Source organism: Mirounga leonina, unplaced genomic scaffold (genome assembly GCF_011800145.1).
Source record: "Mirounga leonina isolate KUSES-001 unplaced genomic scaffold, KU_Mleo_1.0 Mir_376, whole genome shotgun sequence".
Taxonomy (NCBI): Eukaryota; Metazoa; Chordata; class Mammalia; order Carnivora; family Phocidae; genus Mirounga; species Mirounga leonina.
In genome coordinates, this window is record NW_023270718.1 from 7211499 (window position 1) to 7230674 (window position 19176).

General features: G+C 39.8%; 1 protein-coding gene across 2 annotated transcripts in view; it reads left to right on the plus strand.

Annotated features, from left to right (window-relative positions):
* The window catches only part of LOC117997842 (zinc finger protein 677-like), an 18338-nt gene extending 5151 nt beyond the window's left edge, over positions 1-13187 (plus strand). Inside the window, exons 2-4 of one of the 2 annotated variants that reach the window (XM_034986331.1) lie at positions 556-682; positions 10564-11866; positions 13177-13187. In XM_034986331.1, coding sequence (XP_034842222.1) covers positions 649-682; positions 10564-11858 — 1329 coding nt within the window. In that variant the 5' untranslated portion in view covers positions 556-648 and the 3' untranslated portion in view covers positions 11859-11866; positions 13177-13187. Of the gene's footprint in view, positions 1-555; positions 683-10563; positions 11953-13176 lie in introns of those variants that run through there. The other variant, XM_034986330.1, reaches the window with a different exon arrangement.
* The last annotated feature ends 5989 nt before the right edge of the window (positions 13188-19176 follow it).

Here is a 19176-nt window from a genome sequence, read left to right on the forward strand (position 1 = left end):
ATGTACATTAGAGTGTGTGTGACAGAGTTGGGTCCTGTGTAAGATGGGAACAAATACTAATTTAATGGGATGCAATGTCCTTATACAGGTTAACACTTGTAAAGCATTAGAGTAATGCTTACCGTACGGGAAGTGTTCAGAACTTCAGATGGTTTTATTATTATGAGATTCCCATTTTGCAATGTACACCTTTCATTAACACTACTATAGACTTTGTCAACCCTGAAGACACTGCTCATGCAGAAATTTGCTTGTCATTTGGTGCGTACAACATACTATCTAGAACTTGCATATAGTTTACCATTTGTAGATGTTTTTGCATTTGTGTATTTTATCTGGCACGATATTGTAAAATCCTCAGTTTAGCTGAAGGAAATCCTGTGATGGAAAAGTGTAACAAATCCAAATCAGGGATATAGGACTTGCTCAAAATGATCTTTTGTGGACCTATTGAAGCCCTCATTTCTATTCGACCCTTACACCTCTCTCCTCCTCTCATTTTTTGAAATAAGTAGTTCCCTAATGGCCTCTTGGTGAAATGTGCTTTCATTTCAGGGACGCTTGACCTTCAGGGATGTGGCCATAGAATTCTCTCAGGAGGAGTGGGAGTGCCTGGACCCTGCTCAGAGGGCCTTGTACAGGGACGTGATGGTGGAGAACTACAGGAACCTGGTCTTCCTGGGTGAGGATTAGTTTCCCTACAGAGGTTGGGTACTGCTCTGGTGTATCTTTGTGTTTTTCTTGGGGATTTCTTGGGAGCCCCTTTCCTGCTTGACTGAGATCGAAGCCCTGCTGATTCAGAAATAAAAAGCTTCCCAATGTGGTATCTGGATTTTAAACGCAGATGATCATGCAGGTAGTGGTGGTGCTAGAAGGAATAAGACCTTATGTCATAACTTTAAAATACCACATTCCCTGGTTTTACACCCGTAATTTTGATTTGGTCGTTGTGGGAAGAGAGCTGGATATCTGTATATGTCAAACATTCAAGCATTAGGAAGAAGAATGTCACTGAACAAATTTGTGAAATGCTATTCTAGACCCGCCTGTAATGAATGTCCTTGGTCTCAGCTGACAAAGGACTGGGAAAACCCCAGGACATCATCTGCTGTTTTCCATATCAGCAGGAATCTCTTTCTGAGCTGAATATTATCTCCACTGTGGAGAGTACTTGCTCTGAAATGCTAAGAGTGGGGTAAAACAAGCAACAAAACCCAGGTGGGTGGGAAGGTGTCAAAGATGTGAACACAAGTAGGGATAGATGGCAGAGAGAAAGTGACTTCCAGAAATGTCATTTGGAACATTCCCCCCGGATAGGAGAGGTGGTTGGAAAAGAAGAGTTGATTTCTCATGGGCTCTCAAAGGAACTTGTCGTTCTCCCTCTCCTTCACTCTCTTCTTTGTATGTGTGTGTTTCCTGCCCTCCTCGGTGGTTCTGCTGCTCTTGTAGCGACAAGGGCAGTATTTAACATGACCCAGACATGCTGTTCCCTGCCCCCCCTAGGGCCCTTTACTGGTTCAACCTTGGGGAACACATGAAGGGCTCTTTGTAAGGGGTATTCTTCCTTCCTTAGCCTCTCCTTCCCTACTCAGTCCACACAGATCTGATCTGAAGCTCCCCTTCGTCCTGACTGCAGGCCTTCTCCAGCTTGCATCCCATTTCATGTGCTGAGTGACCTGTCATGATGGGAACATCGGCTGCTCTTCTGCATCTGGGACTCCAGGCAGGAGCATGGGCTGTCTCAGGCCCTCTGCCTATTCCGTGCCTCTACCATATCCTCATTTCCACTTTCGCCCTTCAGGAGCATGTTTACTGGGAATAGAAGGGTGTTTTGAGATTGCTATTCAGCAGTGCTATATATAGAGAGGGTGGGGAAAACCTTTGATTCCCAGTCTTTCAAGGGGACTGTATCTCAGGCTTTGGGCCCTCAGCCTGGAGTCCGTAGGCAGACCCTAGGCCTGTTTGAACATCCCACAACATCAGACCCCCTTCCTTAATTTCCTGTCTTTGTCTCCCTCTTGTAGCTCCTCCTTAGTCTGGGAGTGTGGGAAACCCTTGGCTGTCCCTGATTTCCTGGTCTCCTAAGTTTGTATGGTGTTGCCTGTGAAATTTTCTTGGTTCTGAAATACAGTTCCTTAGCATCTGAAATTTTATCCTCATATTTTGGACAACTGGGCACTGTGGTGAACTCTGCCAGGAGGAATTTTACTGGGTAGAAGAACATTCTGGATGGAGAACACATACATTTAGATGTCAGAGCATCATCCTGCTAAGTAGAGACGTGGGCCCTGAAGCATCTGAGTAGTGTGGTCAGCATGGTCCAGGATGCTGACATTGAGTGTAGCATGAGAGCCTGGCTTATGGCTCCAGTTGTCCTTCCGGTTTTTGGTGTGTCACCAAAGTGTGTCTTGAGGACATTGTGGCAATGTTGATGGAGTACATTAAGGAGTATACTTGATTTTGCATGAACAAGTACAGGAATTTTTTTTTAACATAATTGTGCTCTTTTTTTTTTTTTTTTTTTTTAAGATTTTACTTATTTGAGAGAGAAAGAGATCACGAACGGGGTGGGGGAGTAGAGGGAGAAGCAGACTCCCCACTGAGCAGGGAGCCCAATGCAGGACTTGATCCCAGGACTCTGGGTTCATGACCCAAGCCATAGGCAGATGCTTAACCGACTGATCCACCCAGGCACCCCCTTTATTTTTTTTAAAATATTTTATTTATTTACCAGAGAGAGGAGGAGAGAGGGAGAGAGAAGCAGGCTCCCCACTTAGCAAGGAGCCCAATGAGGGACTTGATCCCAAGATCCTGGGATCATGACCTGAGCCAAAGGCAGAGGCTTAACCAACTGAGCCATCCAGGCCCTGTGAACAGGTACAGGAATTTATTCTAGGGAGAAAATTTTGTGCCTTCATAACCTCATCTGTGAGGCTGCTGTCCAAACTATCGTTCATGCAACAGTGTTTATTCCATGTGTGTGCTGTGTTCCTTCTTCAACAAATAAGATTTGATTTATTGTGTTGAGGGAATTTATGAGTTCATGATGCCTACCTTATTGAACTCTACCGCATTTCTATATTTGAAAATGTTTGTACTTTGATCTGCAGGGTTCCATGTATTATAAACTTGTTATTTTTGTATTTAATCATTGGTTATGTATTTGATGACACTTCTCGGTGTTCTTTATTTTATACCCTTTTTTTTTGTGGGACTGTTTGATCAAAGAATGAATGTTGGTTCATATATTTTATAAGATTTCCTTCCTGGGGCTCCTGGGTGGCTCAGTCGGTTAAGTGTCTGCCTTCGGCTCAGGTCATGGTCCCAGGGTCCTGGGATCGAGCCCCACATCGGGCTCCCTGCTCTGCGGGAAGCCTGCTTCTCTCTCTCCCATTCCCCCTGCTTGTGTTCCCACTCTTGTAGCGACAAGGACAGTATTTAACATGACCCAGACATGCTGTTCCCTGCCCTTTACTGGTTCAACCTTGGGGAGCACTATGTCTCTATCTGTCAAATAAATAAAATCTTTAAAAAAAAAAAAAAAAAGATTTCTTTCCTGAATGTTAAGGGTTATAGCTGATCAGCTGTTTTCCCAAAACCTATATAACTTCTAGAATAGAGAAAATATATTCATAGTTAAATTTTTCCATGAGTGTTGCTTGACTTTATAATTGGTTATTAAGAAACACTTTTCTTGGAGTGCCTGGTTGGCTCAGTCGGAAGATCATGTGACTCTTGATCTCAGGGTCATGAGTTCTAACTCCGTTTTGGGTGTAGAGATTGCTAAAAAAAATAAGCTTAAGAAAATACTTTTCTCATTTGAATGAATTTGGATTTTTTAAATGGGGAAACTTGGATATCTTGAGAATATACTTTTGTTTTGAAGTGACTGTGTTCCTCCCAGAATTAGAGGTGATTCATCCATAATTAGTTATATAAGATACCTTCATTTTTCTATGGTTTAATTTGTCTAAACATATCTTGTTGGGTTTTATAGGAGTTGTATATATAGACTTTTATTTTGGTTCAGGTGTTTTATTTTAAGAAATCATTTCCCTATCTAGATTTGCCATGAAACTCTTCGTACACTGAACTAATACTTAAATATCTAATTTTATTTTATAGATAAATACCAATTTTTTGCACTTCATGTACTTCATCACTGTTTCTTATGATACAGTTTTCCACAAAATTTTGTAAGGTTCTGGAAATCCCCATTTTTCAGCTAACTCATGATGATTGTTTTGTTTTCCATCTTTTATTTAACCTGAACTCTAATTAATGTTCACATTGTCCTTGTTGACCCATATCTCAGTGTTCTATTGTTCTCTGGCCACTATTGTTTCTTATGTTGCTGGGTTACCTCTGCACAGCCATGTGCTGCATGAATCTCCTGGAACTGGCAAATCCTGTTTTTGCCCTTAACTGCTACTGATAATACTGCCTTCATTAGAAGTTATTCCTTGTTGTTTTCTCAATGCAGTGACTCTTAAGGTTACCTATAGTCTCCTGATAATCTTCGTGAATTCAGGATTTAATAATTTTGGGCACGTGCACAGTAATTTTTCTTCATGATAATTATATGTTTACTAATATAGTAAAAGCCTCCCTCACGTCATTTCTGTTTCATGTGCGGAATTATGTTGAGAGATCCATGATAGAATTTCAGGTAATGAGAGGAAGCCAGCCTAAGAAAAACTATTATTTTTACCTAATATAATCAGACTTAGTTTCAAAATTTAACATATTAAAATTGGAAAATATTTATTTTTAGATCTGTTGCAAAATAAATCATTTAGATTGTTAGCTAGTTTAAAAAGAACACTTTAGGGGTGCCTTTATGGCTCAGTCCATTAGGTGTCTGCCTTCAGCTCCAGTCATAATCTAGCCCCGTGTTGGGCTCCCTGCTCAGTGGGGAGCCTGCTTCTCCCTCTCCCTTTGCCTCTCTCCTTGCTCGTGCTCTTTCTCTCAAATAAATAAATAAAATCTTTTTTAAAAAAATAAATAAAATAAAAGGAACGCTTTATTAGAGTGGAATTCACATAACATGAAACTAGCCATTTTAAAGTGAATAGTTCATTGGCATTTCACGCATTTAGCAGTTGTTCAACTACTACTTCTGTCTGGTTGTATATTTCCAACCCTCCAATTTACTGTTTTTTACCCATTAAGCAGTTTCTCCACATTTTCCTCTGTTCCCAGTCCCTGGAAACTACCAGCCTGTGTTTTGTCTCTGTTTATGTATTCTATGGAATTTTTCTTTTTCAATATTGTCTGGACTCTTAGGGGCCCTTTGCAGTTCCATATTTATTGGATCATGTTTTTCACTTCTACAAAAATAGTTTTTGGAATTTTGATAGTGTCTGTGTAGAATCTCCAGACCACTTTGGTCAATATTACCATCTTTAAAAATATGAAATCTTCCAAACCATTGTATGCTTTGTCTTTTCCCTTTATGTAAACATGTTTCTCTCAGCAGCATTTTACAGTTCTCAGCCTTACAGGTCTTTCACCTCCTTGGTTATTTCATGGCATTTATTCTTTGGATGGTACATTTTACATGGTATCATTTCTAAAATTTCCTTTCTGGGTTGTTCGTTATATTGTATAAAGCACAACTGAGTATCCTGCAACTTTCCTGACATCACTTATAACATAAGATTTTGTGTGTATGTGTGTGTGTTTACGTCTTTCAGGGGATATTTCATGGAATTCTATATATGTAAATCTATGACATCTTCACACACAGATAATTCTCCTTTTTCCCTCCAGTATCTGTGCTTTTTTTTTTTTTTCTTGTTTTATTGTTCTGGTTAGAATTTGCAGAATAATGTTAGATACCATCAATGAAAATGGATGTCCATGTCTTATTTCTTATCTCAGGAGGAAATCTTTACTGTTTCATCTAGGATATTAGCTATAGGTTTTAATAAATAATCTTTAAGAGGTTGAGTAAAGTCCCTTCTCTTCTGAGTATGCTGAGTGTTGTCATAAGAGTTTTAGAATTTTTCAAATATTCTGCATAGAATGAGATCATTATGTCGGTTTTTTCTGTTTGTCTTACTGTTAATATGGATTATTACATTTATAAGCGTTTATAGGTTGAACCTTCCACTGCTGAATTCTTGGAACAAGTCCCTCTTATTTATGTTGTGTAAGTTTTTTTCTTTTTTCTTTTTTTCTTTTTTTTTTTTTAAGATTTTATGTATTTATTTGAGAGAGAGCATGGAGGGGGAGGGACAAAGGAAGAGGGAGAAGCAGATTCCCTGCTGAGCAGGGAGCCCAGCATGGACTCAAGACCACTACCAAAGCCAAAGGCACACACTCAGCCCACTGAGCCATCCAGGTGTCCCTTTGTATAATTTTAATAAAACTTTCTATTCAGTTGGCTGGTGTTTTTTTTTTTTAAAGATTTTATTTATTTATTTGAGACAGAGAGAATGAGAGAGAGCACATGAGAGGGGGGAGGGTCAGAGGGAGAAGCAGACTCCCTGCCGAGCAGGGAGCCCGATGTGTGGGACTCGATCCAGGGACTCCAGGATCATGACCTGAGCCGAAGGCAGTCGCTTAACCAACTGAGCCACCCAGGCGCCCCCAGTTGGCTGGTGTTTTGATGAAGACTTTTACATCTGTATTTATAAGGGATATTATTCTGTAGTTTTGTTTTCTTGTGATGTCTTTGTCTGGTTTGGTATTGGAATAATGTTGGCCTCAGAGGCACCAAGGGGGTGCAGTCGGTTAAGGGTCCAACTTGGTTTCAGCTCAGGTCCTGATCCTCAGGGTCATGAGATCAAGCACCCTGTCGGGCTCTCATGCTGAGCGTGGAGTCTGCTTAAGACTCTCCATGCCTCTCCCTCTGCTCTTCCCCTCCAGTACTCACTCACTTTCTCTCTCTAAAATAAATAATCTTTGGGGGGAAATAAGATTAATGTTGGCCTCTGAGAATAAAGTAAGAAGTGTTCCATCTTTTATTTCTTATAGTGCTGTTTTACTTACAAGGAACTTTCTCACCTTTTGTTTCTCTTGGAAGCCTTAATTTCGCCCATATTTTCAAAGGACGGTGTTTCTGGGGATAGAATTGATTAACAGATTTTTGTTTTGTTTTTTCATTTGTCAGCACTTTAAATACGTTATCCCATTGTCTCTGGACTTTGTGATTTGGCTAAAAAATCAGCTCTGAAAGTTATTGTGCGTCCTTTGTATGTGATGCTTCTCCCTTCCTGCTTTCAAAGTTCTCTTTTTTACCTTTGTCTTTCCACATATTGATTATGATTTGTTGCAGTGTGCGTCTCTTTTGCAGTTTTTCTTAATTGCATGTTCACTGAGTTCTTAGATTTGTAGACTCTTGTCTTTTACTTTTTTTTTTTTTAAGATTTTTATTTATTTGAGACAGAGAGAATGAGAGACAGAGAGCATGAGAGGGAGGAGGGTCAGAGGGAGAAGCAGACTCCCTGCCGATCAGGGAGCCCGTTGCGGGACTCGATCCCGGGACTCCAGGATCACGACCTGAGCCGAAGGCAGTCGCTCAACCAACTGAGCCACCCAGGCGCCCAGACTCTTGTCTTTTAACATTTAAGAAATTGTCTACCATATTTCTTCAATAATCCTGCCTCCTTCTCTTTCTCCTTTCTTTTTCGGACTCCCATTGTTCATATGTTGGCCCACATGATGTTGTCCTGCAGCACCATTAGACTCTATTCACTTATACTCAGTCTTTTTCTTTGTGCTCCTCATACAGGGTAATTTCAACTGATCTCCCTGCCACTTATTTGAATCTTACTTCCACCTCATTAGACCTGATATTGAACCTCTCTATGAAATTTTTCAATTCAGGTATTTTACATTTCAGCTTCAGAATATGTTTAGTTTCTTTTTCCACCTTCTATCTCTTTATTGATATTCTCTGTTTATTGATACAGTATTTTTCTGATTGCTTTTTAATTCTTTGTCCATCATTCCCTTTAGCTTAAATAGTTGATTTAAAGTGTGTGTTTAGTAAGTCCAAAGTTTGGGCTTCCTTAGGGCCAAGTTTTGTTATTTATTAAATATTTATTTTTCTGTATGGGTCCTGCTTTATTGTTGTGTTGCCTCTTTGTAACTTGTGTTTAAAATGAGACATTTTGAGTATGTTGAAACTTTGGAAATCATAATATTCTCCCTCCAAGGGTGGTGTATTTTTTTATGTCTCTTGTGATTGTTGTTGTGTGTGTGTTTGTTTCCCTCAACAAATTTTATGTGGCGTATTTTCTTTGTTACGTGTAGCCATTGGTGCCTTTGGTTAGCTTATTGGTCAACTAGTGATTCAGCAGATTTCTTGAAACTGCTGGAACCAAACACAAAACAAATCAACTTTTCACTCTTTGTAGATGAGTTGTGTGTGTGTGTGTGTGTGTGTGTGTGTGTTGGGGAGTGCATGAAACGTACAGGGTACAAGTTTAAGACAACAGTGCCTTAGTGCCTTATCCTTCACTTCTGCTTGCTCACAATCTGCTGGTCAGCTGGAGGTATACGCTTGGGGGCTTCTCAGGTCTTTTCTCTTGTGTCTGGTCCTGGGCATGCCTGCAACCTTCTAGGGTCCCTGGAATATGTGGGGGATTTTCAAAGCCTTACTCCCCAGTACACCTCACTCCCCAGTGTTTTCCTCAGGGTTTTCAGTTTGCCCATTGTTTGCCTCAGTTGTTATCCCTGCCCTAGGTGGCAGTGGCTACTAGACTTACCTTTAAATGTTTGTGACGAATGGCACCTGGTCATTATCTCCATTTAGGTAGAGATCTGAGGTAGGCCAAAGAAAGCAAGCATTTTGAGCCACTCCTTCAGGGAGCCAGCAGGCAGATTAAAGAAACAAACAAATAACCAGTCACAATTCTTTGAAGATGCCGTCTCTTCCCTGAAGTTTGGGAAGCCTGTATCCCTTGCACACTGCCATCTTCAAGGCTGCTTCCTAGCTGGGATGCAGGGCACAGAGTCAGGGCAAGTTAAAACAGCTACCTTTTTCTTGATTAAGAGTGTGCCTTGTTGCTGGAATCCCGTGATTAATTTCCAGGGTTCTTATAAAGTTCATTCTGACAGTTTTTGGTAGTTCATCTCCTGCTGGAGTCTCCTGGAGTTCCCTTCTTTGCCATTTCCATGTCACAGAGCCCCACTGTTAATCTCTATACTATTACATATTTATCAGAACTTCTGTTTCACAATGGATGATTTCAACATATTTTCCGTTTATGATATTGTGTGCTTCTCCTGAAATTCAGCCTCTTTCTTTTTCTCTTATGGGTGAGCTCTTTAGAATTCTGAAGTCTATATACATTTTTAAATAAATGAATGTATTTACTAATTACTTCTGGATTTGCCTTGGGTTACTAACATGTTTATTATTTTTTATTATGATTAACACATAATTAATTTCTACATATATTATGGTATATAATCACAATTCACTGATTATTACATTGCAGTATGCCTCTTTTGCCTGGCTATATTTTTGGAAGAAGTATTCAGAAGAATATTTTATTATCCTTGAATGTTATTTTAATATTGTAGACAACAAGTATTCAAGAATTGACCTTTTTTTTTTAAATTTTTTTATTGTTATGTAATGAATTGACCTTTTTTTTTTAAGATTTTATTTATTTGAGGGTGCCTAGGTGGCTCAGTCATTAAGCATCTGCCTTCAGCTCGGGTCATGATCCCAGGGTCCTGGGATCGAGCCCTGCATCGGGCTCCTTGCTCTGTGGGAAGTCTGCTTCTCCCTCTCCCACTCCCCCTGCTTGTGTTCCCTCTCTCGCTGTGTCCCTCTCTGTCAAATAAATAAAATCTTTAAAAAAAAAAAAAGATTTTATTTATTTGAGAGAGAGATTGCAGAGTGAGAGAGAGAGCATGAGCAGGGGGAGGTACAGAGGGAGAAGGAGAAGCAGGGTCTCCACTGAGCAGGGAGCCCAATGTGGGACTCGATCCGCAGGACCCTGGGATCATAAACTGAGCCAGAGGTAGACGCTTAACCGACTGAGCCACCCAGTCGCCCCTCCAGAATTGACTTTAATATATATATATATTTTTTTCAAGTATGATTCACCTCTATCCCTCCTATGAGGCTTTTAGGCTTTGGGGTGCCTGTGGAAAATTCCTGTCTTTCAGGGCACTGGAACTTTTGATCACAGAGCATTAAATAGGCTTCCCTGAAAATAATTTGAACTACATGTAATTACTCTTTCATTACTGAGGAATCTTATGTTTTTTTGTGTTTCTGAACATTTGCACACCATGGTTGAGAAGCTTGATAACTCTGTTAATTATGAATTCTACTTTTGGTGTAATACTTTTTCTTTTCTTTTCTTTTTTAATCTTTTATTTATTTATTTGAGAGGGAGAGGGAGAAGCAGGCCCCCCACTGAGCAGGGAGTCCGACACAGGGCTTGATCCCAGGATTCTGGGATCATGACCGGAGCTGAAGGGCAGACACCTAATGACTGAGCCACCCGGGTGCCCCTGGTGTAATACTTTTTCATATAAAATATCCGTCTTTAAACTCTGGTTAATATGAAGCCTGTCATTATTTATATATTACAGATATCTCTACTAGATGTATGAGCAAAGAATTACCACCAAAAGACAACATTAATAATGGAGAATTATTCCAAGCGTTGATTTTGGAAAGACATGTAAGTCATGACTTTGATGACTTTGGTTTGAGGGAAGTCCAGCAAGATGTGAACAAATTTGAGACTCAGTGGCTATATGAAGAAAAAAATTACAAAGGAATGACTACATCCCATTATAAAAATCTCACTTGTAGAGAAGACCAACAACATCACAAATTCTGGAATAATTTCGCTGTAAAGCATAGTGTTTCCATAAGAAATAGTAAATCTCAATATTATAAACATGATATGACGAATAAGGCACTAAAAAACAAGGTAGGCTCTTCAGGAAACAAGTATAGGAACTGTTTGGACAGTGGGCTTGGATTAAGCTTTCATTCACATCTGGCTGAACTGCAAAGATTTCAAACCGAAGAGGAAATTCATGAAAGTAATCAAGTTGAGAAGTCTACCAAAAAGACTTCAGTTTCACTTCAAAAAATTCCTTCTAGTGTCAAAACCAACATTTTTAACAAATATGGGAAGGTTCTTACACATTCTTCATTACAGACACAACACCAAAAAACACCGAAAAGAGAAAAACCTTACAAATGTAAAGAGTGTGGGAAGACTTTTAGCCATTGCTCAACCTTAGCTACTCATCAAAGAATTCATTCTGAGCAGAAACCTTACAAATGTAATGAGTGTGGCAAAGTCTTTAACAGGTTCTCAAACCTCACGAGGCATCAGAGAATCCATACTGGAGAGAAACCATATAAATGCAATGTATGTGGTAAGGATTTTATGATACGTTCACACCTTTGGGGACATGAGCGAATTCATACCGGAGAGAAGCCTTACAAATGTAATGTGTGTGGCAAAGCCTTTTCTGAGTGTTCAAATCTTGTTCAACATAAAAGAATCCATTCTGGAGAGAAACCTTATAAATGTAATCAGTGTGGTAAGGAATTTATCACTCGTTCACACCTTTGGGGTCATGAGAGAACTCACACTGGAGAGAAACCTTACAAATGTAATGAGTGTGGAAAGGCCTTCTCCGGGAGTTCAAATCTTACTCAACATAAGAGAATTCATGCTGGAGAGAAACCATATAAATGTAATGTATGTGACAAGGCCTTTAGTCAGAATTCAAGCCTTACAGTTCATCAGAGGATTCATACTGGGGAGAAGCCTTACAGATGTCATGAATGTGGGAAAGCCTTTAAGCAGTATTCAAGCCTGAGTAGACACCAGAATATACATAGAATGAAGATAAAGATGTAGAAACTGTGGTAAGGCTTTTATTAAATGTTCTCACATTTGGAGTCATGAGGGAATGCATACTGCAAAGAAACTTTACAAAACAATGGCATGGCCTTCGTGCCATGACTTGACCTCAGGAATCACCAAAGATTTCATGTCGGGGAAAACCCTAGAAACACAACGTGTGGTAAATTGCTTAAGTAGGTGGTACACTGTACTGTGCATGAGAGAATTCTTACTAGTGAGAACTAAATCTAGTTCTTGAAGATAAATCAAATGTCAGACTCTGCGGGAAAATTAAAAGAATGATTTAAAATGCCTGAGACAATGGGTTTCAAAGGAGCAGGGGCATCTATGGAAATGCCCACTTATCTTCAGTTTATACAGTCATTTTATTCGTTTGGATTGCGTGATGAGGTTTATTTACTTTATTATTGAATTTGGACCTGTAGTTGGAAGTCTGTGAATGATGTTATGTCTTCATCACAGACTTTCCATGGGTTGCCACAGTGGTGTCTGTAATGGAACTTCTTGTTTTGGTCCTAATGTGAATGGTGGTCTTTTTAAATTTTCAAGTCACTTGTTTCTTGCTGATATCTAGGAAGATAGTTAACTTTTGTATTATGACCTTGTATCTTGCAGTCTTGGTATAATTGCACATTAGTATTTTCTCTACCATACTGTGGCGCATCGTATGAGATAGTTCTGAAGTTCTGGTGACAGGTGTCTTGTTCCTGGCATAAAAACACAGGACTCTCTGTTACCATACTAATACTGATTGAATCTTGCAGTCATTAAGTTCAACTTGGTCATGGTGCAAATTCTGGACGTATTGTGTTGCAATCAGAGTATCCGGTTTATTAAGGTCTTGGAAGCTTCATGCATCATTGGTATTGGCATATAAAAAAAAAATCTTTGCACATAAATGGAAACTGGTCACAGCCAAAATTATAAATAATATGCCAGTAATCTGAAATATGAGTACAAGTTATGAAAACACCTAAGTGTAGATCTAGATTATTATAAGAACATAGCTATCCAGCTTTTTCAGTATATCATAATGGTTAAATCATGTGCTTTGATACCTCCTCCAGTAACTTTAAGTCCCCAGTCTGCTGCTAAACAAGGAGTGGAGATAGTGAAATCACTCAACCCTGTGTGCCTAAGTTCTCCTCCTTAGAATGAAACTAGTAGTAGTCCCATCCCTGATTTTTGATGAATGAAGACTTTAAGTGCCTTGACAGCAGAGATTCTTACGTTGTGAGTGTTCTTTAGAATTCCCCATTCAACTCTTAGAAGGCTCTTAATGAAGCTAAAATTAAATATTTTTTTCTTAAAGATTATATTTATTTTCGAGAGGGAGAGAGCACGAGAGAGTGGGGAGGAGCAGAGGTAGAAGGAGAAGCAGACTCCCTGCTGAGCAGGGAGCCTGACGTGGAGCTCAATCCTGGGACCCCACGATCATAACCTGAGCCGAAGGCAGATGCTTAACCCAGTGAACCACCCAGGCACCCCTAAAGTAAGTATGTCTTAATGGGAAGTAAGCATAAGTGAAGAATATTGGTTTACACTTGAAATGGTAAATATAGGCGAAACTTCAGGTTCCCATGCAGCATCCCCCAAAGGAAGAACGTCACTCATTGCGAACCATCAGATGGCCTCCAGGTTTTTGGCAGTAGGAATGGTCTTCTTAATCACAGATGCTGATTAGAATCCTGGGGAATTTCTTTCTTCTTCCTTTACCAGTATATCTTCCTTTTTGTCATAGGTGAAGGTTAAGGTCCACAGATTTGAGTGTCAAGCACCTGTTTGTAGCCAGCTCCTTAGTCATCATCTTTACAGGAATCTCGAGCACAGTGACAGCTTTTGGGTAGGAACATTTCCCTGATTTTGGATGTAAATTTGTTTGCTGGGTCATAGAGTGATACTGTGCTATATTATGTAACATGTAACTGTCTGAGGAACCTGGGTGAAGGGGTGAAGTTTACAAGGACTTTTTCATACAATTTTTGCACATTTTGCGTATCTGTAATTACTTCAAAATAAAGAGTAACGAAAGGCAACATGATATGCTGTGGCTTTTAGAAAGTTCAGGTGCAGCTCTTTGTTCATATGAGAATAAAGGACATTATAGGTACATCCAAAAATCCTTCTTAAAACTTAAATTCTTAAAACTTGTCACCTCCTTGGTAATTTTCCAGAACACCGTAAATGGGATATGCCTCCACCCCACATAACATGCGGCTTACTCTGCTTCTAAGAACTGAATCAGCAGCCCAGGAGTAGAACCAAAGGATTGGGTGTTTAAAGTGTTTGCTTTATTATGCATTGGTGGATACTTTGTTCTAGAACCACCTCTAATCTTGCATGAAGTGGGCAGATGATCTGAGGAAAGGGGAAGATGAGTCCGGAAGTACCATTGAAATTCTCTTACTGTCTGCATGAATGAAGCTTCCATCTTTCCCTTAAGAACAGGGTCAGAAACTCCTCATTCTGGACAGAGTTCTCCGAGACGCGATAGAAGAGGCAGATCTACACAAGGTGAGGTCCTGCCTTGGGGAGGGAAGCTAGCCTCACACAAGACAACCAGCTTTCTGTAGGTCTCTAATATCATGACTGTGCACATAAGCTCTCTGAGCAGCGTCTCTGCAGTCCCTGTGTTCTAGGAGGATACTGTGGAGTACTGGTGAATGCCCCAGTCCCTGAAATGAAATGCACGCACACAGACATACATTTCCTAAAGTGGCAATGGGAAGATTCTTTTGTTTTCACACATTATGAGACAAGAATAGGAGTATAAGGATTGGTTCTGGTGTAGCGTGAGGATTATTACTTGAGTTTGGTGGCAGAACTTCTGGGTCCTGACTTTGGAGAAGTTTGACCTTTGTAAGTTTCAGATAGCTCCTTCAGGGTGGTGCCTTCCCTGTAAGGCTCAGTTGCACATTGTGTGGGGACCTTTCTGTGAAATCATATGATTGATGGAAGGCATTGTACATGCATGTGCCTTCTTATACTAGTTACAGGTCATGGGATGTAGTATCCTAATTCAGGTGCTTCTCAGTTTCATCTTGTGAGCATACCACCCCAAAAGCTATTCTCAGTCTCCCATGTCATCCCTCTGCATTCTGCCTTCACCCTTGTAACCTAATCTCCTGTTGTCCTAACCTGGAGGGTTTGCCTGAGGATAAAAGTGAGGTAACATGTCCCCCGCGATTTCTTAGACACAGCTGATTAATCTCTTTTTTCCTATATCCCTTTTCCTCACATGATCGATGCAGTCCCAGGACTGCAGTAGAGCCTGGGGTTGTCATAGGAGAGAGAATTCATAGGGAATGTTAGAAGAAAGAAAGCTTTAGGATAGAGAATAAGAGGACTTTTTAAACAGATGAGGGCCTCCCAAACATGTCAGCCTACAGAAGACCCACAATGGTACCATGCAGTGGCAGTTACAAAACAGATTTGGTGCACCTGGCTGGCCTGGTAGAGCATGTGAGTCTTGATCTCGGGGTTGGGAGTTTGAGCCCCACGTTGACTGCAGAGTTTACTTTAAAAAAAAAAAAAAAAGAAAGTTTAAAAACGAAAATACAGGCTTGATCAATAGCTTGAATATAGTCCATTTCTTTAGTGAACAGGCGTTCGCCCACCATGGCTTCTGAATGAGTGAACGCAGATGATTATGTCAGCACCGATGATTTGTTTCTGTATCTTACACAAAGATTGGTGCCCTTAATCTCAGTCTGTAGTTTTTCAAGTGGCAGGTCAAATAACTCCAACTTGGGCAGTAGCCCAAGATCCTGGATTCTGACCACTGAGTAAAACAACCACATCAGCTCTCATTTCTGCATGTCCAACAGAGAGGCTAAACATCCAGCCCAGTGAATCCATGAGGTTTTAGCTTTGGTGAATCATCAGTGGACCAGTGTCAGACAATGAGGGGAATCTGGGATCACTGAGGTCCTCACGGTGCCAGGGGCTCTGCTTCAGGCTGCAGATATGACTTATTCCTATAGAGCTGAGATGTTACTGATGCCAGTCAGGATTCATCCTTAAACATACCTTCTCCATTTGACCAGCAAGTCTTTTAGGATCTCTCTGCGTTGTTGCTTGTAGGGTTCAAGTTGCCTCATCAACATGGGAATGTTAACACCAGACAGTCACAAGTGCTGAATGGGTCATGCTTCACTTCTGACAAATGTTTGGTAGCAAGCTAATGGCTGCTTTTCCAAAGCAATTTACCTGTTAGTTATGTCACACCTGAGTTCAGGGGCACTTGGGTGGCTCAGATGGTTAAGCATCTGCCTTCGGCTCAGGTCATGATCTCAGGGTCCTGAGATTGAGCCCCGCATCGCATCAGGCTCCCTATTCAGCAGGGAGTCTGCTTCTCCCTCTCCCTCTGCCCCTCCCCCCTGCTCGTGCTGTCTTTCAAATAAATAAAATCTTTCAAAAACAAACAAACCTGAGTCCAAACCCCAAGGGAGCCTTCCAGATGGAGACTGCCTGCCTTTGTCAGAGACTCCAAATGGTGGAATCTGGCACAGTTTTGCATTGTCTCCGATACTCCAGAAGTCTGTTAAAGGGCTGGGCCTCTTTGGGGTTTTTTTGATGGTGGTCGTGGGCAAGATACAACAGTGTATTTTTCTTTATTGCTAGAATGAGCATTGCACATTGCCCATATAATTCCAATAAACTGTAATTGGAAAAGGACTCTGAATTTGTTACATTTTATCAGCCTTACCTACTGGCAGAGAAGGAATGTCCTAGACAGGCCTATTGAGACTAATGTCTCTAACTTTCCAACAAACAATTCATCCACATAGGGAAACACTGACAGCAGAGGGTTGAGATAAATGTGCTATATTCTCACCCACACACTGAAGGGAAATGCCTGGGGAGTTTGCTTCACTAACACTGTTCTCCCTTCAGCCCATCCTGAAGAATGTGGATAAATACGGAATCTCATACAGATGGTGATGGTTGTGAAAATTGGCAAAACATTTTGAAAAGTATTGGAAGTATGAATGAAAGCTGAACAGATGTAAGCCTATGACCATGAAATTTACTGTTCCAACAGAAATTTGTACATGTGTCACCAAAGCACAAATTCTAGAATTTACATAGCAGAGCTATTCACAATAGTCTGAAACTGAAAACCACCCACATGTGCATCAGGAGTGGAAGGGTTAAAAGTAATTGTTAGATGTTTATACAATGGAATTCTATTAAATGTTACGAGTCCACACAATGGAACTAATGCTAGTAAATGACCTACAACATGTGTTAATGAGTTCATGAAACCATTTGGAATGTGAAGCCAAATAATAGAAGATTCTATTCTGTATGGGTCCATTTCTATAAAGTGCCGAACAGGCACTTTGAAAAGTGATCTGTGCTGTTAAATGTCACATTACTGTTTACTGTGGTAGATAGTAACTGGGAGGTTTTTTGGGTTGAAAATCCTCTGGTTTTTTTTAACTACAAAATAGATACAGAGATGTGTTCACTTTGTGCTATTTTACTGTGCTTTGTACTTAAGACCTATATGTGTATCTTGAAAATTGTTTTTAAATACCTATCACCAATTTTTAAAAATTCAGGAGAAGGTAAGTAGATTAATGTTTTCATGTCCTTTTGTTATTGTAAAGACACTAAGTAGTACTGTAATTTGTTTTTAAGAGATGTGCTCTAATTCCTAGGTGGAATATGAAGATATTGAGTGTAAAACCTCCTAAATTAAGGTAAAGTAGAAAATTATTGAAAATTTACACAGAAGATAGAAAAATAAGAAAATAGACCATGGGTAATGAAGAACATGCTATTGCATATTGGTAAATCTAATCCCGACTTACCACTGTTGTATTGAACATAAATTGGTAATAGCTCTTGATAGAATCTAACATTGTTTGACCCTATTCAGTGATTTTTTTTTCCACAAGTTAAAACATTAGGATTAAAGTAAAATAATGAAATATAATCTCATGGCATTTCAACCTAGTAAACTGCCAACAGGACTGTATAATAAGATTAATGTAGGTTGTCATTATAATCATTGCAAGTGGTACTATTCTCATATTAATGTACAGTTTTCCAGTACTATTGATGAATAACAATCTAACAACGCACCGCACGTACACATTCAGACACAGAGACATGTACGTGTGTGTGTGTGTGTATTGCATCTTGATTTGTGGTCTAACATGATAAATATTTCTGAGTGGCTCTAATCTTAAAAATAGTATTTCTCTATTTTTGTGCCATAGGGTTCAATATAACAAGATTCATTATGTCCAACGAATTCTCTTCAAATTATTGAATCCTTAATATTTTACTGCAGCTTCATTAGGTAAATACAGCGCTAGCTATATTGTAATTTTTCCTGTACTTGAGTAACAACTGTTTTGTCCTTGCGGAAACCCTCCTGCCACAGACTGCACATAAACAAACAGGATTCCTGACTTTCCTTCTGAATGACTGTCCTGAGCTGCTACAGGTTCAGTCAAAAACTCCACTTCCTTCCTCCTGACAGACATGAGTGCCCCCAGGTTTCTTTCTTTCCAACATGAGAATTGTCATCTTCACGTGATACAGAAAAGTCTGTCCTCTGCAGTTGCCAAAATCCATGCCACTTTACCCTCACGTTTTGCCTTTTTGTCTCTCAGTCACCTGATGTCATTTAAACAATTAGCCATACATCTTCGTGCTGTCATTTTTCCCGCTGCAGTTTAATCTACAGGAAAAAAATACTGTGCTTCTCTCCCTTCATATAATTATCTTTCCAACAACCACCATCTCTATAAGGTTGTAATGTACTAATTTCATACCTTGGCCCCAAATACACCTACTACCTGAACCTGATTTCCATTTTCACTTCACCCCATTCTGTTTCATTTTTCCCAGAGAACATTTTGTTTATTCAGTTTCTTGAATGGCCATCTCACATACTGTTCCTTTTCCATGGAACTTTACCAGACATTCCATGCTTAGTTAATTTCTGGATAAATACATTACGTCAAACTGGAAGTTCTATGCTCAGAGACATCCCCATAATATCCAGGTTGTGTGAGATCCACGTCTTTTTTATTTCATAGACTCGAACTGCTCCACTATAAACATGACTAACAGTTATGTAAGGATTTAAATAATAATTACATAGTACTCCATTTACAGTTGTTGTATTTATGGTTTATTATTGGACACAACTTCAGTCCAAGAGCTTTTGTAAGGTGACTGTCATCACTGTAGAACTCTGTGAAGAGGAGTAAATAAACAATGGATGCTGTGCATGAACATAACTGTGTTTCATTTCTTTTTTTTTTATGTTAAACTCAAGCCCCAGTGTGGG